General features: G+C 47.9%; 1 protein-coding gene across 2 annotated transcripts; it reads left to right on the forward strand.

The window, feature by feature from the left end:
* The first annotated feature begins 156 nt into the window (after positions 1 to 156).
* SIX2 (SIX homeobox 2) lies at positions 157 to 14209 on the forward strand. 2 transcript variants are annotated; one of them, XM_069608447.1, is made up of 2 exons: positions 157 to 1242; positions 13313 to 14209. In XM_069608447.1, the coding sequence occupies exons 1-2, from the start codon at positions 677 to 679 to the stop codon at positions 13611 to 13613; spliced, it is 867 nt and encodes a 288-aa protein (XP_069464548.1). In that variant the 5' UTR covers positions 157 to 676; the 3' UTR covers positions 13614 to 14209. The 2 variants fall into 2 exon arrangements, with proteins under 2 accessions (XP_069464548.1, XP_069464549.1); XM_069608448.1 differs by having other exon boundaries at positions 157 to 1236.
* The last annotated feature ends 12511 nt before the right edge of the window (positions 14210 to 26720 follow it).

The raw sequence follows: 26720 nt of genomic DNA on the forward strand, positions 1-26720 counted from the left end.
CGCCTGGATCGGGTTCCGCTGACTGACAGCGTCTCCACGGCAACCCCATCCTCGGCTCCCACTGTCAGCTTGCCCCCACCCCCAGGGTCAGGTGTCCCACCAATCAGAGGGCGCCCGAGCCCTTCTCATGGCCGCTTAGAATAATATTATTAAAAAGCAGCTTGGACAGCGAGAAGGAGAGCTAGCAGACTACGGCACTATATCATCATGTCCGAGCCACGGAGCAAAGGAACTTCAAGTTGAGGAAGGAGGGCGCTGGGGGACTGAGACAATAGACAACCAAAGTCAAGTTCCTGCGAAGAGTTACGGAAAGTTTCCCTGTTTTGCCCAGGAAAGAGGGAATGTTTGGTTCTTTTTTTTTGTTTTTTTTTTGCTTTGTATACATGGTGCTGAGGTTCGGGGAGTGGAGACCCTCTACAGCCTTTTGACTTAAAGGAAGAGTTGTGCATTTTGAGGATTGCATTTTTCTGTTGTTGTTTTTGTAAACGGTGACTGAAAAGAAGACTCCGGAAAGTACAGCAGGAGAAAGCCTGTCATTTGCCTTATCTCCCCCCAGATCTGCCCCGTGCCCACCCCAAGAAGGAGGACAGGGAGGCGAGAGCAGGCGTCGCCTCCCCTGGATCCCCCCTGGTTCGCAGCTGCTCCCCTGCACCCACAGAAGGGGCGAGGGGGCGCCATGTCCATGCTGCCGACGTTCGGCTTCACGCAGGAGCAGGTGGCCTGCGTGTGCGAGGTGCTCCAGCAGGGCGGCAACATCGAGCGCCTGGGCCGCTTCCTGTGGTCCCTGCCCGCCTGCGAACACCTGCACAAGAACGAGTCGGTGCTCAAGGCCAAGGCGGTGGTGGCCTTCCACCGCGGCAACTTCCGCGAGCTCTACAAGATCCTGGAGGCGCACCAGTTCTCCCCGCACAACCACCCCAAGCTGCAGCAGCTCTGGCTGCGGGCGCACTACGTGGAGGCCGAGAAGCTGCGCGGCCGGCCGCTGGGCGCCGTGGGCAAGTACCGGGTGCGCCGCAAGTTCCCGCTGCCCCGCTCCATCTGGGACGGCGAGGAGACCAGCTACTGCTTCAAGGAGAAGTCGCGCAGCGTGCTGCGCGAGTGGTACGCGCACAACCCCTACCCGTCCCCGCGGGAGAAGCGCGAGCTGGCCGAGGCCACCGGCCTGACCACCACGCAGGTCAGCAACTGGTTCAAGAACCGGCGGCAGCGGGACCGCGCGGCCGAGGCCAAGGAGAGGTATGAGTAAGTACTGGGGCCCCACTTACCTTAGGGGAGGGGGAGGGGGGGGCGCTTTCTTCTGTGCAGACGTCGGCCTGGTCACTTCTCTTGTCATTCTCGATGCTTCTACTCGTCTGCCGCTTAACCCTTTCACGCATGATGTACTTCTGACACAAGAACACTTTGCTAATGATATATTCTCCAACAGCATGTAGACATGCTCGTGCCAGATGGACGGACGCCGTCTGCATTACAGCGGCCCTGGCACTGCACAATCTACCGTACCCCATTACTGAGCTCTAAAGCTCCCCACCAATTGTTGAGGTGACGAGGGTAGTTACGCCCAATTCGCGTAACACTGTGCCGCTTGTACCAGTGCTATATTCGTGGTGGGAAGCATAAAACCGCAAGAATTGTGGGACCCCATGGCACGACTAACTGGGAGCCCTGTATTCACTACGCCCCGCTGAGTCACCGCACTACCCCTTCTTCTTATGGCCATGGCAACTGTATGTCACGTGCTTCCTCCTTCACGGTCCTAGGTCGCTAATGCCCCCCCCCCTACAATCCCCCCAACCTAATAAAAGTGAACCCTTGAATCCATTTCAAGGAGACAAGTACATTTCCAAGATCAGGCATTATCGTCAGTGGTGGGTGACCTTTGAACTGTACGCCCCTGTGAGCTGGTGTGTGCTCATTGTGCTACTCTCCCCTTAAGAGATGGGATTCTCCTACCCGGATTCATAGTCACGCATGGCAGTGCCATTGGGCACGCTCCCCTACAACAGCGCACCCAAACTATACCGCAGCTAACCCTCATAACACGACAAACCGACGACGCTCTGGCCCACTGATCTGCCAATCTGGGTGGCAGGCAACGACCCGCACAGCACGCAGTGAACACAGCTCGAGGCCCATGCACCTCAAGCACACTACCCGCAACCCATTTGACACCCAACCGTCTGTGGGGTGGAGCGCACACTCAGCACTGAGAAACGAGACACTTCCCAGCGCCTAGAGCGGCTGCTTTCACTGCCAGCTTTGCGCGTTTTGATGTCTGTGGACTGGACGGCCATGCCCCAGCTCCTTTCTTTTTTGGCTATTTCGATGCTCAGCTTTAGTGTGGCCGCCACGGGCTGGATGGGGGTGGCTTTTTCTTCGACATCCGTGTACTATCGCAAGCTACCTTTGGATGCTCGTCTCTCCCTGGGCCCCTATCATTGCGAATAACATAAATAAACGGCATTGAAAACGGCTGTGCTAGAATGCGTGCGGATACCCCGTGCCCCGCTTGCCCGGCCGACTGTCACATCAGGCGCGGAGCTTCTAGAAGTTCCCACCGGCGCTTGTGACGGATGTCCTTCAAGATTGCGGGCGGTCCCCGAGCACCCTCATTGTTGAATGAACCAGCGGCCAGGGCCTGGACGCGCACACGGCTTTAGGTGCCCTGTAGATGTTTCCGATCAGACCTATGGGCTCTCCAGTGCCTGATCTCCAGTGACACTGGAGGGCCCAGAACTCACACATGCCAACCCCCGAGAAATAGGCCACGCCACCTCGCCCAATCAAGGCATGCCGACCCAAGCCTAGTCGACACAGGGTGGAATTACCGGGGCGCGGAGACGAACGGGCAGCCGTGGAAACTGGAAAATAACAGGGCAATACATCGTGGCAGTGCCCGGCCTGGAAGCCAAAGGATCCTGTAATACGTCTGCTGGCAACATAAGAAGACGAGGATGTTGAGATCAAGCAGAACATAACACAGTGCACAAACAAACGCACACCAGGCGAGATGATACCACTTCAACAATACACCGGGACATCACAACTCCACTTCCCGTCACTTAGTATTAAAGGCATGGGGTGTTCGGTCGCCCGAATGCAGTCACTATTTTTTTAGAACAGGGATCTGGTGCCACGGCCGAACTGCTCATTGCACGTCAGGTCAAAGGGAGAAGAAACTCCCGTGTAGAGTAGCCAGATGTTACACATGTGTCGATGTTACACAGAGGGAATGAGAGCCGGAATGCAGTCTCCATGCCGACACTGAGTCTAATACGTCATGTAAAGTATTCTCTTAGCGGTCAATTCACCGAGAACCCACCATTATACAAGTCATGTAAGGCAAATTAAACATATACGGGCAGAAATTGAGCCTGAACTTTCAGGGACGCTAATTGTGGCTCCTTGAAAGCACAACACTCAAAACATAATCAACAGCAAACCAAGCAACCGGTGAACCGAATAACTGAAAGGGAGTGTGTGAAGGCCTCCCGTTCTTCAAGGACTTCTGCACCTTACACGAACATATAACGTGCATTATTAAGTGTTTACTTCTGCTGTGCATTGAACTGCAACTGCCAAATAACACCAAGGAACGAAACTCTTCAGAGACGGCCATGCTTTCAGTGACCCGGAAGTGGTCAGCGGGAGCTTAAATTTCGGGCGCAAGATGGCGGCCTTCGTTTATTGGAGCTCACTTCTGATTTCCCCGTGTTCCATTAAAGACCTGCGCGTGCGGCTGCCCCCGGCTGTTTTGCGGCCATCAACTTTCATGCAATAGGGAAAGTGGCCAATAAAATCAACAGGTCCGTGAAAACATAGCCCCTGTAAAACTGTGTTAGTGGCTGCGGGCAATGCCCCGCAGAGCAGTGGCTTGCAGCGGTCTTTCCAGGGCAGCCAGTGGCGTTCCCGCGCATGCACGCACTGCTTCAAAGCACGCAACGTTTGCAAGCACGTCCGCTCTCTCAAAGTACCGTTGCATCTTTGTTTCTAACATCAGTAGTTAAGACGTCAGGGTTTGGTTCCACGGTGCAGTTGTGGCGACGCTCCTAAGGACAACGCAGATATACGCTCACTTTCAGAAGTGAACTGTCCTGACCAACATATTGCCTCTGAGCCGGGTCGTGATAGGAATGAGTATGTCCGACAGCGAGAGCTATATATTTATCTCGAAATGCGCAGGGGTAATGTCCCCAGGCCTTCAGCAGAAAGGGACACTGCCATATGGGCATGTGACCTCCTGTGTGAGAGATGAGGGAAATACTGACCTAACAGACTGCACACTTTCCTCACACATACATGTAGTCATTCGTGTGATTCATGGAATAATATCTCAAAATAAAGAATGAAAATGGACACTTGAGTCACGGTAAGTATACGTGTCTCTGTATGATTACGCAGAGTCACTTATACTTACCGTGACTCAAGTGTCCATTTTCATTCTTTATTTTGAGATATTATTCCATGAATCACATGGATGACTACATGTATATGTGGGGAAAGTGCGCAGTCTGTGAGGTCGGTATTTCCCTCATCTGTAATTGTTATAGGCGGTAGTGGAAAATCGCCTAACTCACCACACAGCTGCAGCCAGTCTATAACTCACTTGTGTACAAGACTTTGCTTCAGTATAGATGTGCGCATACCCATTAAGGAGATCCCCTGTTTCCACAAACTATAATACCCCTGTGTGAGAGATTCACAGAGCGTTTTTAATAGGATTACACCTTTATAAAACACTTCTGTGCATTAGGCCCACAAGTGTGTGTGTGAGAGAGGGAGGAGAGTTATTGGGACACGCATGCGCCTCGATATCCCATAGCAGTCATGCCCACATCTCACCCCCTGACCCCACAACAGCAATGAGCATTGCTTCGTGGGTGCTTCACTTTCTCAACCCACAGCAAGAGGGGGGCTGTTATATGGGCACGACAATTTCTGAGCCCATAACCGTGGTCGTGAATTTGGCGCTTCCCCTTCTGATCCCACGACAAGATCCTCCTAGAGAGTATGAGGTGAACACCTGCTATATGCACTCCTCAGCCACACGCACCCAGAGCAAGCATGCAATGAGCTCGCGCCCACAGTCTGAGTCAAACACACATGCAGTAGAGATTGCAGAGGTCACACTGTTTGCAAATATGACCCACCGACCCCCCTGAACGCGGATCATTGCCACCTCTGGCCCGTGCTTATACTAATGCCTGAACCCACACTCCCTCCTCATCCGTGCCACAACGTTGCCCTTCCACTGGCCCACAAACCTTCGCACCAAGCTCAACCCCGCCAAACATCCCTGCCCCGACACTAGCCTATACCCCCGAGTTGCTATCCTGCAGACCGCACCCCGCAAAGACCCCCGCTGAAGACCTCCCCACCTAGCCTCAAACTCAGCCTTTGGACACGATTCGTGGAATTTCTGCACGGTTCAAAGTGATTTTGCACTGCTGAAAATTGACTTTGCACTGCCGACACAAACCTTGACTCGTAACAGTGCAAAGTGTACTTTTGCAGTGCAAAATCAGTGCAAGTGGTCATATTTGCAGTACAATATCACTGTGCACTGCAAAAATAAACCTTACACAGTTCCATGAATCGGGCTATGTGTAGGCAGATCACAGTCACTTCTCAGCAGTGCAAAGTCACTTTGAACCGTGCAAATAATTTCATGAATCAGGCCCTATGGTGTTCTACAGCTGAACGCACGCACATATTTGGGGTAAAGGCAAGAGCAGAGGTGGTGCCCCTCCACCAGAGAAGGAAACCAAGGGCTTTGACATGTGCACTGCGGCTAGGGTCAATTAAAAGAAAGTGCAGCTGGAAGGCGTGTGCGGAATTGATTACAAGTATCGGGCACGTGCCGTTTGACACTTTGTAAAATATTTCTGGGGCCACTGTGGCCGACAGAGGCCAGCAGGAGCAAGGAGTGTTTGCACATAAATAACTAATGACAGTGCCGCTGATTGCACGTGCCACTTCCCAGTGACTGCACGGAAAGTGGAGCAGTGCCCCTGATTGCAGGTGTCACTTCTCGGTGACTGCATGGAATGCGGGACAGTGCAAGTGTTACTCCTCAGTTACTGTAATGAATGCGGGACAGTGCCCCTGATTGCAGGTGTCAGCTCTCGGCGACTGCAGTGAATGCGGGATAGTGCAGGTGTCACTCCTCAGTTACTGTAATGAATGTGGGACAGTGCCCCTGATTGCAGGAGTGACCCCTCGGTGACTGCAGGGAATGTGGGACAGTGCCCCTGACTGCATGTGCCACTTCTCAGTGACTGCACTGAATGCGGGTGTCACCCCTCGGTGACTGCACGGAATGCGGAACAGTGCCCTTGATTGCAGGTGTCACCCCTCGGTGACTGCTGGGAATGCGGGACAGTGCCGCTGATTGCATGTGCCACTTCTCAGTGACTGCACTGAATGCGGGACAGTGCCCCTGATCGCAGGTGTCACCCCTCGGTGACTGCACGGAATGTGGGGCAATGCACCTGATTGCAGGTGTCACTTCTCAGTTACTGTAATGAATGCGGGACAGTGCCCCTGATTGCAGGTGTCACCCCTCGGTGACTGCAGCGAATGGGGGACAGTGCAGGTGTCATTCCTCAGTCACTGTAATGAATGCGGGACAGTGCCCCTGAATGCAGGTGTCACCCCTTGGCGACTGCTGGGAATGCAGGACAGTGCCGCTGATTGCATGTGCCACTTCTCAGTGACTGCACTGAATGCGGGACAGTGCCCCTGATCGCAGGTGTCACCCCTCAGTGACTGCACGGAATGTGGGGCAATGCACCTGATTGCAGGTGTCACTCCTCAGTTACTGTAATGAATGCGGGACAGTGCCCCTGATCGCAGGTGTCACCCCTCGGTAACTGCAGCGAATGGGGGACAGTCCAGGTGTCATTCCTCAGTCACTGTAATGAATGCGGGACAGTGCCACTGATTGCAGGTGTCACCCCTTGGTGACTGCAGGGAATGCAGGACAGAGCCCCTGATTGCAGGTGTCACCCCTCGGTGACTGCAGGGAATGTGGGACAGTGCCCCTGATTGCAGGTGTCACCCCTCGGTGACTGCAGGGAATGTGGGACAGTACCCTTGATTGCAGGTGTCACTCCTCAGTTATGATTGATTGATTGATTGATATTTTATTTCTATCGCGCTCGTACACACGTGTTTCAGAGCGCGACAAGGCAAGGGAGGGGAACAGGGGAGAACAATACAGCGATCTTACTAGGCCCAGTGACATTGAGAATGCGCAAGTACATGGGAGAGGGGGAGGGGAAAAGTGCATGGAAGGGGGGAGAGGTGGAAAGTGCGAAGCAGAGGAGAAAACAGATAAATAACAATAAATAAATAATAAAGGCAAGAAACAGTGGTAATGCAGCCAGCAATTACTGTAATGAATGCGGGACAGTGCCCCTGATTGCAGGTGTCACCCCTCAGTGACTGCAGGGAATGCGGGTCAGTGCCCCTGATTGCAGGTGTCACTCCTCGGTGACTGCAGGGAATGCGGGTCAGTGCCCCTGATTGCAGGTGTCACTCCTCGGTCACTGCAGGAAATGCGGGACAGTGCCCCTGACTGCAGGTGTCACCCCTCAGTGACTGCAGGGAATGTGGGACAGTGCCCCTGATTGCAGGTGTCACCCCTCAGTGACTGCAGGGAATGCGGGTCAGTGCCCCTGATTGCAGGTGTCACTCCTCGGTTACTGCAGGGAATGCGGGACAGTGCTCCTGACTGCAGGTGTCACCCCTCAGTGATTGCAGGGAATGTGGGACAGTGCCCCTGATTGCAGGTGTCACCCCTCAGTGACTGCAGGGAATGCGGGTCAGTGCTCCTGATTGCAGGTGTCACTCCTCGGTTACTGCAGGGAATGCGGGACAGTGCCCCTGATTGCAGGTGTCACCCCTCGGTGACTGCAGGGAATGCGGGTCAGTGCCCCTGATTGCAGGTGTCACTCCTCGGTCACTGCAGGAAATGCGGGACAGTGCCCCTGACTGCAGGTGTCACCCCTCAGTGACTGCAGGGAATGTGGGACAGTGCCCCTGATTGCAGTTGTCACCCCTCGTTTAATGTAATGAATGTGGGACAGTATTGCTGATTACAGGTGTCACCACTCAATGACTGCCCTAAATGCGGGAGAGAGCCTCTGATTTGTTATTCCTCAGAGACTACACTAAATAGTCTCTGAGGACAGAGACCCTGATTGCAGATGTCAACCCTTAGTGACTGCACTTAATGCCGGACGGCTCACCTGATTGCAAGTGTCATCCCGCAGTGACTGCATTGAATCTGGGTTTGCGCCTTTGATGGCAGAGGTCACCTCTCAATGACTGCACTGAATGGGGTACAGTCCCACTGAATGCAGGTGCCACCCCACAGAGACTGCACTGAATGGAGAACAGTGCCTCTGAATGCAGGTGTCAGCCCTCAGTGACTGCACTGAATGGGGGGTACAATCACACTGAATGCAGATGTCAGGCCATAGTGACTGAACTGAATGCGGGATAATGACTCTGACTGTAGGCATCCGCCCTCAGTGACTGCACTGAATGGGGTACAGTCCCACTGATTGCAGGTGCCACCCCACAAAGACTGCACTTAATGGAGGACAGTGCCTCTGAATGCAGAGGTCACGCATCAGTGACTCCACCGAATGCCGGATAGTGTCCTTCATTGAAGGTGTCACTCACCCCACAGAGAGTGCACTTAATGGGGTACAATCCCACTGATTGTAGGTGCCACCCCACAGAGACTGCACTGAATGGAGAACAGAGCCTCTGAATGCAGAAGTCACGCATCAGTGACTCCACCGAATGCAGGATAGTGTCCTTCATTGAAGGTGTCACTCACCCCACAGAGAGTGCACTTAATGGGGTACAATCCCACTGATTGTAGGTGCCACCCCACATACTGCAAGCATCTACCATTAGAGACTGCACAGAATGGGGTACAGTCCCACTGAATGCATGTGCCACCCCACAGAGACTGCACTGAATGGGGGGGACAGTGCCTCTGACTGCAAGCATCTGCCATCAGCGGCTGCACAGAATGGGGTACAGTCCCACTGAATGCATGTGCCACCCCACAGAGACTGCACTGAATGGGGGGGACAGTGCCTCTGACTGCAAGCATCTGCCATCAGCGGCTGCACAGAATGGGGTACAGTCCCACTGAATGCATGTGCCACCCCACAGAGACTGCACTGAATGGGGGGGACAGTGCCTCTGACTGCAAGCATCTGCATCAGCGGCTGCACAGAATGGGGTACAGTCCCACTGAATGCATGTGCCACCCCACAGAGACTGCACTGAATGGAGAACAGAGCCTCTGAATGCAGAAGTCACGCATCAGTGACTCCACCGAATGCAGGATAGTGTCCTTCATTGAAGGTGTCACTCACCCCACAGAGAGTGCACTTAATGGGGTACAATCCCACTGATTGTAGGTGCCACCCCACATACTGCAAGCATCTACCATTAGAGACTGCACAGAATGGGGTACAGTCCCACTGAATGCATGTGCCACCCCACAGAGACTGCACTGAATGGGGGGGACAGTGCCTCTGACTGCAAGCATCTGCCATCAGCGGCTGCACAGAATGGGGTACAGTCCCACTGAATGCATGTGCCACCCCACAGAGACTGCACTGAATGGGGGGGACAGTGCCTCTGACTGCAAGCATCTGCCATCAGCGGCTGCACAGAATGGGGTACAGTCCCACTGAATGCATGTGCCACCCCACAGAGACTGCACTGAATGGGGGGACAGTGCCTCTGACTGCAAGCTTCTGCCATCAGCGGCTGCACAGAATGGGGTACAGTCCCACTGAATGCATGTGCCACCCCACAGAGACTGCACTGAATGGGGGGGACAGTGCCTCTGACTGCAAGCATCTGCCATCAGCGGCTGCACAGAATGGGGTACAGTCCACCTGAATGCAGATGCCACGCCGTAGTCACTGCACTGGATGCGGGACAATGCCGCGGCCTTCAGGTAATGAGGGGTTTGGGTTGGATGCATGCGTGTGTCCGCGGGTACTGAGCGTGTGTCGATTTCTTCCAAGGCGTGATCTAAGATGTCACCGAAGGCGCTTCCGGTTGGAAATGGTGTGGGTGACTTGGTTCCAGGGCAGCCCTTTTGCGCAGAGCCCCCTGTGGGCGAGAGTTGCACTGAATTAAACGTAAGGTTTCGTTTTAGTTTTGTTTCTGAAGGAACAGTGGTACCGGTGTCTTAGAGGAGGCACAGAGGAAGCGTTCGCCTGATCCGCTTTCACCCTAACACTAGAGCAGGACACCAAAGACCCCACAAGCCCCGCGTGATAGTAGAGGCAGCTTAGGGAATGCTAACGGGGGCAAGTCTGGGGTTTAAGTCCACGCGCAACTGAAAACGCTCGGGTCTGCGCAATGTGCGCCTATTGGTATTTTATTGTAAACATCAAAGCGGAAACCACGCTAAGCGTACGGGGGGGGGGTGTTTCCAGGACGCCACTACACACCGCCCGGAAGACGGCAATGCGTAGAGTTGTCGGGGTATTGCATTTATGTGTGTGCGTTAATGCCACTTTTTCACGAGGTGTCCTTATTTTCGGTAAACTGTCGAGCCAGCGGCGCGCGGGCGGCATTGTGCGCACTTATCACCAGTTACCGGAAGTGTGCTTTTGAAAGTGGGTAATTACTTAACTGCTCAATTACTGGTCAAGGCCACAGAGCTGTCAGTTAGCGAAGCGCAGGGGCGCACGGCGGAGGTGAATGTGCGTCCGTGCAGCGGGAGCCGGGGTGCCCAGTCCCGGCACTGGCCGCTGCACCGCCGCTCAGAACTGTCTCTCTCTCCCTCTCTTTCATTTACCGTGTTTAAAATCAGCAACCAGTGTCAATGCATAATTGCCTCAAATAATAACACTGAACTTCCGTGGCTTCTAAGCGCCTCGCTACCCAGAGTTGCACGCATGCCCCCCTGAGGTTGCGGTGGTTGTGAGAGCGCGTCCTGCGGGAGTCCCCTCCGTGCGGGTCTGACGTCTCACAGTGGCTACATGCTCCATAACTCTGGTTTTGCGCTTCACGTCTAGCAAACTCTCTTGAGTAAGACACTATTTTCCGCATGCGTTTCAAAAATAGCGATTCTTAAAATATGTTCACATTTGGGAGCGGGAAATACGTGTCCATCCAAATGGCAGGCATGGCGTTAGTGCTCTCCAGAAGCCGTGCCCGCCCGCCTCGCCTTACCCCCTTTGAGTGATGCTTACCGAGTGTACGAAACAATCCACTGCAACTTCCCCCCTCCCCACTTTCTGAACGTTTCCCCTTCTTCCCCTGTTGGGCGTTATTTTTTTTAATTTATTTATGTGACATTTGTAAAGCGCGCCGAAGCCGAGGGTGCGCCATTTTGGTGAGTATGTGCGCTCTTCCTCTGCCAGGATCCACGTGTTTTCCCAATGCCTCTTTATGTTCCCTGTGGCTTCCTGTTGCTCTGTGTTTAGTCATTTTCTGGGACGCATCCCCTTATCGTGCTTCACTGTCACCCTGTCCCTATTGCAAGGGAGCTTTCCGTAAATACGAGTCCCGCCCTCTCCCGTGTTTTCACGCTAAATTCCTCTTTATAACGCGTTCACGAAATCGTTCCTTCTTAATGTTCCTCATTTCAGTGCTCTCCTGCTTATTTCTGTACTGTAATTCCAATGCTTTGCTCTAGTTCCTCCGACTGTGTATTCAGTGCGTTGCTGTATTTTCAAGCATTCTTCTTTCTCTCTCCGTTGCCTATTCATTTCATTCCCGCCCCTTCCGCTTCTCCATTTTTCAGCAAGTTGTTGCCTTTCTGTTGTTGTGCTTTCCTGTTATTTCATGGCTAGGTCTCCGACTATACTTCTGACAGTTCGTGTCTGTTTTGCTGCTGTATTTTCAGTAACGTCCTTCTATTTTCACCGCTGTGTGTTCTGTAAATCCCCGCATTTAACCCTCATCTCTCCTCGGCTAACCCACGCTTGCATGTGCTGTCTTTCCAGTTAAATGGCGCCTGCTTCTCTGCAGCGTGTTCTTGCGATTCGCGTCCAAGTTTCTACTGTATTTGCTTTGAATTCCTGTGTGTGTGTGTGTGTGTGTGTGTATATCTCGGTTGTGTTGTATTGCCAGCTGCCGTATCCTCTGCCCTGCGCTTGTTCGCTTTCACTGGCCATTGCTCTGTCGTGATTGTCGTGTTCCACTGCAGCGTGTCTAATGTGTTCACCTCTTTCTCTGTGTTATTACTTTCAGTCGTTTGACGAATCACCGCTTGTGAGTTCAGCTCGTCCTGCTCAGTCGCGCACCAGTCATTTTATTTCGACCTATTTTTCCCACTGCTTTCTTTCCCTCTTCTACATTTAGTAATTTCCGGCCTGGGCCCATGTTTTGTTATCGGTGTCCCGCGCTGCCGCCTCGGCTGTGTTTTTATTTTCTTTACTTCTTTTTCTCTCTGTTTCTTTCTCCGAGTTCCCTCTTGTGATTGCAGTTCTTGCTTCTCCCGTAATTTTATTTTTACCTGTTACGCCCACTGCCCTCCTTTCCCTCCTCTGAATTGTGTGCCCGATTCATGGAATTGTTTGCACGGTTCAAAGTGAATTTGCACTGCTGAAAAGTGACTTTGCACTGTTGACACAAACCCCGATTCAAGGAACTGTGCACGCTGTATTTTTGCAGTGCAACGTCACTTTTTTCAGCAGTGCAAAGTCACTTTGAACCGTGCCAAAAATTCCATGAATCGGTAATTTCGATGCAGATCTCCTGTTTTGCTCTCGATGTTCCCCGCTGGCTTCTCTGCTGTGGTTTCAGTCTCCTGTCTTCCATGATGTTATGTTACGCTCTGTGCAGACTCGTCTTTAGTGCTTTCCCGGTAACTCCGCCTGGATCCCCCGACTCGTCCCGTGAAATGCTGTACTTTACCCGAGTTTCCCCCCACTTTGCCCGCAGTCCTGTCCACAAGCATTCCTTCGCCTCTCTCTCTCTCTCTCTCTCTCTCGCTCTCTCTCAATCTCCCTTTCCCTCTCGCCATTTTCTTTCGGGCACTATACCCACATTGTTTTACGTCACTTTTTCCCCCTCGCTGCCCTCTGCTACCCCACAGCACCCACCTTCGTGCTGTGGGGGCAGCTGCTTGCTTCCTGTCACTTTTCCTGCTGTGCCTTCTTCCGGAGTTCTCCATCTCACTCCTGTCTTCAGCCTCCTCCGCCCCGTCTATCCCCAGCACTCTCTTTTTTCCAGCCCCCCCCACGCTTCATTTGCACCTGAGACCCTCACCCTCACTATAGCTGATAATGATGTTTCTACCGTCTTGTTTCCGCAGAGAAAACAGCGAGAACTCCAACAACCACAACACCCTGTCATCCTCCATGAACGCCAAAAATAAGACAGTTTTGGGGAGCTCCGACGACGATAAGACGCCTATGGGGACCCCGGAGCATCGGTCCTCAAGCCCGGTGATGATGCTGTCCTCGAACCCAGGCCTGCACCCCCTGCACGGTATGGGGCACCCGCAGGGGCCCAGCGCCATCCCCGTGTCCGGGCCGGACCCCATGCACCACCACACCCTACAGGACTCCATCCTCAACCCCATGTCCTCCAACCTGGTGGACCTTGGACCCTGAAATCCTCGCCGAGAGACTCTTTTACAGTATCAAGAACTGCAAGGGGAGGACAGCAACCTGACTGTACAATGCCACTCCCGGGCTGGCTGGATGGATGTGTAGGTTGTCACGTGCGAAGACAGGTCATAACTTTTTTTTACAAAGTTGGCTCTGGCCACTCACCGCAGTCAGAGCACAGGTAGCGCCCAGTCACTTTATTGTTGCAAATGTAAGTTGCCAATTTGTCTGATGCACAACACACCGAGGCCAAACACGGAATGCGATGGACACGTGGGTCAGAAGACATCCTCGCATTCTATACGGACGTCAGGTATATGCTATACGTTTACAGAAAAGGCAGCGCGTTACAGAGGTCCCACGAGCCCAGTGGCAGCCCCTGCCAGACGCTGTAACCGCCTGGACCTTACCGGACACCGTCCGCTACCCCCAAGACTCTATTACAGGGGTCGCAATGGGCACGCAGCCCCCCACGCGCCCAATGCCCAGCACCGCGTCCACGAGTCACTTCATGTTTTGTTCGTTGTTTATATTTTGTGAATACATTCTTTCGAAATATGTCTGCCTTTATTTTATAATAAAACATAGAAATGAATTAAGCGGAGCTTTTCAAGTCGTTCAATTGAAATGAGGTACGTTGTGGCTTAAAAGAAACGGAGCTCAAGCAAAAACATGTGTTGACACACTTTAGTCGGCGAGCAACGATTTATATACAGCGCCAACAAATGCGAAAGAAGCATGACTTCAAGGCGCTGTGTAGAGAAGGGTGGGTGGGTGGAGGAACGGATAGATAGATAGGGGTAGCGTCCGGGCGCAGAGGTGAGGAGGAAGGGATGCAGTGAATGCTCGGGGCCGCGACTCTTCTGCTGCATTCTGTGCGGGGCGGGGATTGGCCGACCCCGGCTCTGAAGGAGGGTCGCCAGAGTTCTTACACGACGAAGACAATTTTCAGGTATTTATGATTCTGGAAAAATACATCTTCTCTTTCTTCCGTCGCTCTGCTTTCTCAGGTTGCCTACCTAGTGCAATCGCACGCTTTCTTTTTATTTACTTTTGTTTAAAAATAAACCAGCAACGGCAGCAGGCTTCGCATTTTGTTGCAACATTTAGCCACGGGGCGTTTTTTGGGCTGTCAAAAGTTGCCAGCCAGCCACGTGAGCTGCAACCCAGCCAGACTCCCCCAAAGCGGGTGCCGAGGTACCAGGCGCACTAATTGGCACCTGCCGGTCGTCACCCGCATACAGTACCAGGGCTGGCAGTGGTCCCCGAGTGCAAGACCTCGGAGGACGGACACACGCACACACACGTGCACGCACGTAGGCTCTCTCTCTCTCACTCTCACTCTCACTCTCACTCACTCTCTCTAAGGCCACATTCATCCCGGCCATGCGGACGCAAAAATAATATGCATCGCCCCCAGCAGTAGGGGAGCTCTCAGCGCATGGATTGCAGAGTCAGTGGTCTGAATATTAATGAAATCACCGTTTCCCACAAGAACAAACAGGGCAGATACAGCAAATACTCGAGACGCCCAGGTGGACAGAAGGCGAAGCGAGGATAGCGAAAACACACACATATATATAGTCAATGAAAAAACTGTGTTAAAGGGACGTTATGGTTAAGTTGCACCAATGAAAACCTATGAAATTCAGTAAAAAAAACGTTGGTAAAAGGACGTTATGGTTACAAGTAAAATCAAAAAAACTCCTGAAATGTGCCAGTTATGGTAAGGTAAGCAACCATAACTCGCGCCACCACCATGCACTGCTAAGACTAACACCCAGGACATCAAAGATGACATCACAAATATCATTGATGACATCCCTGATGACATCACATGTGCATTTACTTTTCATTCATGGGGTTGTGAATGTAATGTTGGCAAAAAAGTATCAGGGATTATCGGGAGATGTGTAATAAACTACATACTTCATCACGCAATGTAGTGTTCTAAAGAACATTCCATTGCAGTGTTCTTTCTAGTACAGGAACCTACTCATACAGAAATGTAGGTATTGGCTGCAGCATACACCAAAGAGGTGCTATATTTGTAATTTTCCAAAGTTATATAAAAAAAGGTGAATGCTTCTGTATCAGACTTTTCCGTACTGTGAAACATGTACTAAGTAGCTAATAATGCATCAAGTACTACATATTTCTACTAATACACACAAAACATAAATAGACTACAATGCATACAAATATGGGGCTTATATATGCAGAGTAAAGTAAGCAAACAAGAGGCAGTATCATTAGCAACTGTGTATAATCTACATGATTGTATTCACGCACAAAAATGATTGCAGTGTTTCAGGCCTGCTTCTTCCTCTATATATGTACATCATAAGATGCGATTAAATTCTAAGGAAAGTAGTGTAAGAACATGTAAGAATAGCAATATCTATAAATGTAATACCTTTTGAAAGTCAAGTTTCTGACTGTCAGTAAATAAAACCACCTGGCCTAGATATGGCAGTGAACAAAAAAGAAGGGGCTAGACATGTGATATCATCAGTGATGTCATCAATGATATTTGCGATGTCATCTTTGATGTCCTGGCTGTTAGACTTAGCAGTGCACGGTGGTGGCGCGAGTCATGGTTGCTTAGCTTACCATAACTGGCGAATTTCAGGGCGTTTTCGATTTTACTTGTAACCATAACGTCCTTTTAACAATGTTTATTTACTGAATTTCATAGATTTTTATTAATCCAACTTAACCATAACGTCCCTTTAACAAAGTTTTTTTCAGTGAATTTCATAGGTTTTATTAGTGCAACTTAACCATAACATCCCCGTAACAAAGTTTTTCCATTGAATTTCATAGGTTTTTATTAGTGCAACTTAACCATAACGTCCCTTTAACAAAGTTTTTTCATTGAATTTCATAGGTTTTTATGAGTCCAACTTAACCATAATGTCCCTTTAACAACGTTTCTTTCTGTGAATTTCATGGGTTTTTACAAGTGCATGCTATTTTCCTACAACTTACTATTATCATACTTACCCAATATAGAAATATTTGTGTCCAATTTACAAAGTGTCACCTTAAAACTCCTCAGTCATTTCCCACCTTCTAGAATCATTTTTAACACTTCTATACACTTTTTGCAACTATTTCAACTAGTTTTGCATCCGTAGACGTCTACGAACATCTGACTTCATTGCGGACCTTCCGGACAACGCCACATGACAATCCGCTGGCAAGCGGCAAGATGACATGTCCGAGAACCCGTCCACACTTTACAATAAGATCTGTCCTTCGCAGACAGTTCGGAACTGCATTTTCTACTGATCTAGGAACTTTCAACTTCAAAATTTCCCCTGCACACCTCCTACACCTTTTCGTACTCATTATACATTACCAATCTAGCACACAGTACATACTCGGAAGAATTTTATCAAAAATGCTATTTATCTTAAAAATGGCATCAGTTATCGCCATCCCTCCACCCCAAGAGCCACCACCACCACCAGCTGGAGGACCTTCACAACAAAAAAAGCACAGTACTTTCAAAGAAAATGAAGAGGACCAAGAAGATGAGGCAGAGGAAGTGCCTACTTCTAGCACCAAGATCGAATCATGGGTGTGCCAGCTCTTTGCTACTGTTGGGAGTGTACCAAAGGCTAAAGCTTCCAAAGTGAAATGCAATTTTGTACTCAGTCGAGACTACCTGGATAGTACCGCTACGGGACCACCTCCATGCACCGCCACACCAAATCCAATAAGCACAATGCTCTCAGAAAGGTTATTACTTTCTCAGAAAGTAGTAAGCTGTCTTCCTCCACCTCATCTTCTTTAACAAATAGTGTAACCACAGAGCCTGGTGTCTGCGGGCATTGGTGAGTTATAAATAAATAAATAAATAAACAAATAAATAAGGAGGGCTATGGACCATTAACGTCCATTGCAGCCCCTGAAATTGGGGATAAAGGCCATTAGCACCCCTGGTTCCCAAAGCTGGAAAAACATAGATTTTTCTTCCTATAGCGGGTCCCGGTGTCCCGCTGTGTAAGGAAAATCCTTTTCCAAGACAGCAATCATGGAAAGAGAAGGCGGGGCTCCGTACACAGCCCCTCTTCCCTTGCCATGGCAGCCTGCAAAACCCTATGAACATATTACCACAAGCACTTTTTTTCCCGTTCAAACCTATCCTACCTTTGAATAACTTTACCACATAGCATTTATGTCCCAGGTAGACATAGCCACTTTAACACAATTTTTCGTCCCTAGCGGTCATGGCCAGTAGCCAGATTGTCTGCGTCATGACCTTATGCCATGACCCAGACAATCTGACAACTGCCCACGTCCACAGGCTACACCTCAGTCACCAAAGGTATATGACTATTTTTTGTACCTACATTATTACACTTGTCAAAAAATAAAACACGGGCACATTTGCAAAACCATGCTTTAATATCTTACCAATGCTCCTCACGAGTTTACTCAAAATCCGCCCATGTTTTATTTATTTAAAAAAGTGTAAAAATGTATGTACATACAATAGTCATATAACTGAGCACCCACTTGACAAAATCCATTCAGTCTTTACACAAACATTGCAGGTTGGGTCTATAATCTTTCTCAAAACTTTTTTCCACATTCGTCAAATAGCAACAAAGTTAGAAGCCATCCAGAAATGTTGAGACCGCGCCTCTAATTTCGCCCCTCTTGAGAAAATCCGACTAAACTTTAGAAAACCATTTATCTCTAGATCCAAAATCGTTTTGACAAATATAGTGCAGATTCATCAAATGACACCACATTTATATGCCTTTACAATATTTTGGGACCCCCTCTAATTTTGCCCCCTCTTGACAGAATCCCACAAAATTTTGCAAAAACATTCAGGATTAGTCCTAGAATAAAATTGCTAAATTACATGCAATTTCACTGAGTGGCGCAAAAGTTATAAGCCATCCAAAAACTGATTTCCCCCAATAATGCAGAAATAGGTACAAATGTCCTAGGACATCTGAAGTGTCCGCAGACTTTCAGGGGGGGGTGAAACAACTCATTTTTTGGCTTCTTATGGCCATATCCAATCCAGTCCTCATCCCCCACATCCCCAGAGATTGTTTGTTGAGTTTGACAAGTGAAATGCTGCTTTTTTGGATGTTTTCACCGCGCTGTCCGCAGACCCAAAAAAATCAGTGAATCCAAGATGGCGGGTATTTCAGGGAAACCAACGCATTTCACGTTTTCCCATCAGCCAATCAGCGAGCGTGTCCCGATGTCCGCGGACCACACAAAAGTTAGCAAATTTTCCGCAGACAGAACAGCCAATCAGAGGCCAGTCCACAGACCGAACAGGGAAGTGAGTCCGCGGAGCGGACATAGATATCACAAATGTTTTTGCCTTACATTTTAGTTGTTTAACAAACAAAATACTGGACAGATTTACACCAAATTAACAAAAGCACGCTTTTGGGACCAAGCTGCCGCTCCTGCCGCAAATTTGGTGGAAATCCGTCCAGCGGTTTGGGCTGTAGGCGTGAGCAAAGATTTTTTCCCATTATGTCTATGGGAAAAAAAGAAATTTTGGGATCCCCCATATAACTTTGCCCCCCCTTGACCAAACCTCTCCAAACTTTGCAAAGTTTGGAGAGGATTCATCCAGGGGGCGTGAAGTTATAAGCCACCCAAAAAGTGCTCTTCCTATGGGTTTAGCAACTTAAGCATAACTACATGGCCGCTACCGCAGGCCATGTAATATATAGGTATTCTGCAAAATGTAATATTATAATGATGCAACAATTAATTAACAAAATAATACATGTATTATATATTTCTGAGTCAAAATTGCATATTTAATTATATTTCTATTATTACAAGCTCTAGACCCCTGGCAATCGTCCTAACAAATTGCACACTGATGGACAGGGGGGCAGCGGTGCGTACCGCTATGCACCCCTCGATGCTCTCTGAATGGTCTTGGGTGACATAAAGTCACCTGTCATGAACGAACAAACCAAACTCCCAGACCTGTGTCCCCCCACTCCTTACTAATCAGTAATCACACCCATTGCAACAGCTAAGTCACGCGCCAAGTCCTTAAAAACGGTGGGGGACTCATTAACATACGTGATGGGATGTGACATCACATGAAATTAGCATATTAAGCTAAAATATGCACATTTCATTCAATTGGTGTTGCATAACCATACACATTGCACAGGACAAAGGGGCATTTGCCTTTCATAAATCTAACATACGCAAAAAACCAAGAGAGGATATTATCTAATAGGATTTGAAAATGTTAAAAAGTGCACGTTCTAAACCCCAAGAATCAATGCCAATGTTTTCCCCAGACAGTGCAGTCCAGAAATGTGACATTTCACCTTTAGTTGCTTGTGATTTTTCACCAGGTTATAAGGTTTAGTGGTGAGGTGCCGACCTGGGAGCCTCTGTGATGCGATTTGAATCACCAGGTCGTGCTTAAAATTGTAGTTTCAATCAAATTGTCTTGTTTCACGCACAGCCTCTAAAATATCCCAGGGATGGTTTCCACCCTTATAAAAAAAGTGTGGGCACACTGTCAGCCCAATAATACACTCGACTTGAGATCTGGCATCACCCCCATAGGCGAAACACTTGTTTATAGGCGCGTTACAAATGCCATATCATATCATATCCTAACATATCCCATGCACGGTTTCTCAGGCCACAATGCGAAGGCAAATGAGGAAATCTCTGAGACAGGTTAAGGGACTCAACAATGCAATTAGCACGGCCAGGCCCTGTAGCTGACTTCCATTTTGGTTGTGTGACTGATCACGTGACCCCATCGGTGCATACCAAGAAATCCTGTCCATCTCCAGTTTAGAACTGAGGTTCTCACTTCCAGTGTTGCTGCTGCCACTGCAGATAGATATTTGCACCCCTTGTTCCCCCACTAACTGCCCCTCTACACAGGGCCATGGGAATCAGTGTTGCTCCTCCCTCCTGCTTCCATTTGGATCATGTGTAGGGATGTGATTTCACCAAAATGCCAGGGGTAGCGGACAGGCATGACATCACACAACCCTTGACCTCGGATGACATCACAGAAAGTGATGTCATTTGACCCCACCCCGAAGTGATATCACGGGAAGTGATGGAACGCGACCTTTCACCCCTTGACAAAACAGGAAGTTGCATCACACAGCATTGTTCCTAAGTGAACTATGAAAAATCTGGTTACAATATCACTATAATGTGATATACATTTCATACAAGAATGGATCACCATATGTATCATTAAGACATTAAGATCAGTGTGTATAGGCTCATACTAAAATTACTGTGAATGCAAGCAGACATATAGCATTTACGCGTAAGCGTTTTATATAGATCAAATATACATACAATATCACCTAACCTGTGTTGTTACTCATTTATTGACTTCAGAAAAATGAAAGGCTGAGTTGAGGTGTTTAAGAGCAGACTAAATCCATGACTCACCCCCTGAAGTGTGTCTGAAATAAACATTTAATGAGTTTAGCAATTATTGTATAGAATTCCAGAAAGACAAATGTTTTGTTTTTCCTATTCTTTCTTATTTATGGTCACTGATGATAGTGCTAAACTTGTGGAACCCTGTGTTTTTTTTGTTTGTTTAAGAGGCCTGATCAAGAAAGACAGCCTCTCCAGAAGGAAAGAGCCACATGGCGCTGGCCACAGAGCAGAAGGTTGCATTTAAAAAAATAAAGTTTTTGTGAAAGTTTTTTTAGGGGTAGCAAGGGAGACCACAGGGGTAGCACATAATTGACACATTACTTAGGCTTGCTTCTGATCGCCTATCTTTTCTCCACTATGTCTATTTGGTTTATGGTCATTTCATCTAAAACCATTACATCTAATGCCATTTCATCACAATGTTTCCATCGAAATAATGGACATCTAATGCTTTTATTTTCCTTTTCTTTTTTTTTGAGCCCCCCCTCCCAACCACTTTTTTTTACCCTTTAAAATGCACCTGAACAAAAATTAACCTGTTAACCCCCAAAAACATGCATTCGATGAAATTCTTTTAAAAGGAAACATTTCGATGGAATGGTATAAAATTAAATGGGTTTAGATGAATTGTCTAGATACCTGTCTATGTCTATTAATATTCTCATGTCTTCCTATCTCTCTCCACTTCTTCATTCCCCCTATTTGCAACCCAAACATTCACATCATTCTTTCCTCTACTGACTGTTCTCCAACTCTATCGGTCTCATTCATGCACTTTCTGTCTGTAATACAAATAATTAACTTCTTGACAATTAGTTTTACACATTAACCTTTAATGTCTACGCTTTACTGACACTCGGAGTCCTCCTACTGACACGGTTCCCCGAGCTCCTTTTTCTGCTCCTTATTTATTTTACTTATTTATTTGCAGTGCTTATATGATGCTTTTACCCAATGCGGTTTGGGATACGATAGACAGTGCAATAAAATGAAAAATCATTCACAATAGGGGGTGAGGATAAAAGACTAGTTAGCAAGAAAAAGAGAGAAGAAGTAGATGAGACTTGAGACATTTTTTAAAGAGAGAGAGGCGCAAGAGCGGATTTGAAAGGGGAGAGAGTTCCAAGTTTTAGGGGCAAGAAGCTGGAATGAAAAAAAAACAAGATGCAACACAAGGCAGATAGGGAACAGCAAGGAGGAACTGAGAAGAAGACCAGAGATTCCGAGTAGGTTGATAAAGGGAAATCAAAGAGCAGATGTAGATCAGAGCGAGAGCGTGGATACATTTAAATTTAGGGCAAAGAAAATTAAATTCATAACAATGGTGGACGGGGAGCCATTTAAGGCAGGCAAGGTAAGGGGCAATGTGCACAAAGGGATGAAGACCAAATAGGGTCCTAACCACAGAGTGCAAGATAGAAGAGCATAGGGAAAGACGGGCATAGTTGGGTAGTCAACTATAAAGTGAAGAACAATAGTAGAGACGAGAAAGAACCAGGGATTGGAGCAACAGTTTGGTGTAAGTGAAAGTGAGCAAATGTCACATTTTCCTGATCTTAAACAAATGAAAATGGCATCAGCGAGATATAGATGTGATTTGAATTTGAAAGACAAAGTTGGGCTCAAAGATGACTCCAAGGTTCTGTGCTTGAGAAGAGAAAGGAAGGTGCAACAGAGGAAAAAAATAGAGGGAGAAGAATCTTAGAAGAAGTAGGAAAGAACATGATTTCGGTTTTCATTGAGTAGTGGCCCACGAAATGAGAATTCGTGCAGGCAGATATAGCAGAATGACTATGATGAATAGAGTCAGAAAAGGTAGGAAATCAGAGCAGGGAGGGATGAAGTGTAAAGAAAGAAAAGGACCAGACCAAGAACAGACCATTGGAGGGCACCATAAGGGAGAGGAAAGGAAGGAGAAGAGGAACCTTTCCAAGAAACAGAAAGCGCCGTCAGAGAGGTAGGTAAAGAGCCAGTTGAACATCGTCCCAGAGAGATCAAGGGAAGACATGGTAGAGAGCAGAGTGGGGTGATCAACAGTGTCAAAGGCACCTCTGAGGGCAAGACGAATCAATAGGGAGGAATGTTTAAGGTGGCATGCATGACAAATAGAATAGGATACACAAAGAAGTATAGTTTCCATATAAAAGCCAAATCTAAAGCTAGGTTGTTGAGAAGTAAATTATTAGAGTTAAGAAAAGAGAAAAGTTGAGAGTGGACTAAGCATTCAAAGAGTTCAGATAAGTATGGGAGGAGCAAGATAGGATGAAAATCATAGGAGTCAGGCCAGTCAAGAGAGGGTTTATTGAGTAATGGGAGGGCTTTTTGAGAAGTTGGAGAACCCTACCAGTTTCTATCACTTCCCCCACACACTTATCTCTGGCCGTGGCACTGCTATTGTTTTTCATTAGTCCTTTACCCCCCTCTGGCTTCTACGTCCACGCCCTGCATTTCTATCCTTTGAGTACCACTAAGCGGCATTCACTAGAATGTAATGTATCACATTTCTCATCATCTACTGCCCTCAGGGTCCTTGCCCTCCTTTTATGCTGATCACCACACTATTCTTTCTTCAATTCTTCCCATCCATTTTCTTTGTTTCTTCTTGGTGACTTCAACTATTACCTCTTCTCTACACATGCATCCAGTCTCTTTCTTCTTCTCTTTCAGTCCTATGATCTTACACTTTCCCCTCATCCCTTCACACATTTCTATTTTCTCTCTTGATTTCATCTTTTCTGCCATCTCTTCCCCATCACCCATCTCTGCATCCCCCTTTCAATCTTCCAAACTCTATTCTTGCTCTCTCACCTTCCCTACCTCCTTTCCCCCCTCCCCTTTCTCCCGTTCTCCCAGCTTTTCTCATCACAACCTCTCTTCCCTCTTTCTCCCTTCTACCACCCAAATGATGCTCTTAATCCTCTAAAGCCTTCACTTACCTTCATTCTCCATTGTTTCTATCCTTCTACCTTTCACACCCTCCATTAACCATCACAGTCTTGCCTTTTGTCACAGATTCACTCTTTGCTCTCTTCTCTTCGGTGTGCAGAGTGCCGATGGAGGACATCTCAGTCTGTCTCTGATAACCTTCTACACTCACCCATCCACTCTTCCTATGATTCCACCCTTGAAGCTTATCTGATCCCACTCCCCTCATCCTCATCGACTCTTTCAACTTGCAGACCGTCTACTCTCTCTTCTCTCCCCTGCCCCAGCCTTTACGTCTTCCCTCTCCTCCACTGAGGTTGCCTATTTCTTTACCAATAAAGTTATTCAACTGTGCTCCTCTCTGTCTCCTTTAACCCATTTCCCACCTCTTGTATTCTCTCCAGTTAATTCCTGCACCCAGACAAGACACTATCCTATCCTCATTCCCTATTCTTTCTGATTCTGATACACCAGTCTTTCTTAATCATGGCCACCCACAATCTTCTCCCAATTACACCTTTCCCTCCGGTCTGATCCCCAAAATCTTTCCCTCTCTCATCCCTTATCTGACTGTGTTCCTAAACTCTCCCATTTGCTCTACCATATTGCCATATTCTATTCTGCCTATAAACACACTACTATTGTTCCAATATCTTTAAAAAATAATTTCTCTTTACCCATCTCTTTGTTTTAACCATCATACTTTTTCTTTTCTCCCTTTTCTATCAATGCTCCTAAACATGCATTTGTCTTGCTTTTCTGTCACATGTACCTTGATACATGGACCAAAAGTTCTTGGATTTAGGGAGGCATTGATATACACTTAGACCAATAATTGGAATATAATAGTCTCTTTACAGACCCTTTTCATTCATACAAAATATAAGCATACAAATAACTCTTGGAGTAGATATTAGTGGTTCTACATGCACAGACACACAAGAATAGATAGAAACAAAAACTACATCACCATTAGTGCAGCTGAAGGAGAAAGCTTCATCACAGCCACTACGACACTACCCAATCCAAAGGCAGGTAGGCAGAGAGATCACACATGCTGATGGGGTCTGGAGCAGAGCGTCCTCCCTCTCAGTGAGACTTCATCACCCGGGGTTCCAATTCTCTCTCTACCACCAGGATACCTCTTCTCTTATGGGGAAAAAATCCCCGCCCACCTCAGGTTGCCAACCGTCCCCAACCAAAGGACTGACAGCAAGCATGGGGAGCATAGAGCAGGAAAATCCAGTTAGTAGTGGAAAAACGCAGTTTGTCTCCTGTGTGCTCGTTACCGGCACCCATTAGCACTGCACCTGCACACCTCTGACCCCCTTCTTGGCTCGTCCTTGATTTGAACAATACACCAGCTACCCTCCATATTGAGTTCATCTGCTTCAAAATATAATATCGCAGTCGTAGCAGGATTCATGGTTGCTAACTGAGCCCACAGAAACGTAGACTTTCATTGTGGTTTGGAAGTGATTGTCTAAAATGGCCATGCCATGTTGTTTAGCTCATTTTCGCACACCCCTTACACTCAACCCTTTGGACAATCAACTGCCATATTCCAATGGAAGAAAAGCCAGTTTCTGACTCTGACGAAACACACCCATCAAATTCGGAATGCAAGAAATGCAACCACAACAAATAATTAAAACAATCAGCATAGCAAAAACCCAAACAAAAATACAACACAACGCCCCTGGAATCCATGAGAACACCTGATCCCACCAGCTCCCGTCCTGATCTTGAGTGACTTGAGAAATGTGGTCCCTCAACCCACCAATGTGTTTCTCAATAGAATGGGAGAAATCTTCCAAATCAAAACAGCACATCCATTTCACAGCACTGCAACCCAAATTATGCCTAAAAAACAAATAATCAATAGCATCTCTGTTCTGCAGAATAGCTTTTCTAAAATTGTTGTTGCCTAACAATAGCTCAGTCAAAGCTTGAGAGGTCTCATTAAGTCCTTTCACTAGCACACAAGCCAGCTTAATCAAGGATTTATAGCCCCCAGCCGCTAAACCAAAAACCCACACCAAGGAAATCGCAAGGGCCAACACCTCAGTTTCAAATAAGAAACGCACATTAGAATTGCAGAGGATAAACCAATATTATGAACAGCATGCATAGATCGATGAACAGCAGGTTGCAAAAGAAACATCATTAAGCTAAGGCGCGTCTAGGCACGAGGACCACCAGAAATGTTAGTAGGAATATATGAATATGTAAAGTTCCTGTAGGAGAATAAACAACCCGTAGAAAGTTTCACATGACTCAGGTGACTGGCAGTCAAAACAGTAAAATTACAGAACATGGTATTAGAGACATCAACACAAACATTCATGGATCGAGTACACAAACGTCTCTCAAAATCAGTGCTTCCTCAATCATCATTTAAGTCCAATTGCTGACATTTGCCAATCTGCTTGAGATCACAAGTCATTACATAACAAACGTCAGCAGGAGCAATATTGTAGGTGATAATACATGTCATATTCCTCCATTTGCGATCGTTATCAGCACAGAACTTGCAGTACTTATAGACAGAAAAAGAGCTTCTGACATCAGACCCTTCCACTAGAAATTCTTCATGACATACTCCGAAAACATGCTGCAACACAGGGGTCAGCATTGGCACAACCACAAGGCACGTTGAAATCAAAGATGCAGCATCATGAACATCAGCCAAGCAGAAGTGTGAGATGTTTAACATGTCAGAAAGACCCATATATTCTCGGTTGCTTG

The sequence above is a fragment of the Ambystoma mexicanum genome, chromosome 4q (genome assembly GCF_040938575.1).
Source record: "Ambystoma mexicanum isolate Mex_15411 chromosome 4q, UKY_AmexF1_1, whole genome shotgun sequence".
Taxonomy (NCBI): Eukaryota; Metazoa; Chordata; class Amphibia; order Caudata; family Ambystomatidae; genus Ambystoma; species Ambystoma mexicanum.

Coding starts and splice junctions, on each gene's coding strand:
- SIX2 (XM_069608447.1), top strand. CDS start 677: ATGTCCATGCTGCCGACGTTCGGCTTCACGCAGGAGCAGGTGGCCTGC. Junction 1,243..13,312: donor GAGGCCAAGGAGAGGTATGA/GTAAGTACTGGG, acceptor TTGTTTCCGCAG/AGAAAACAGCGAGAACTCCA.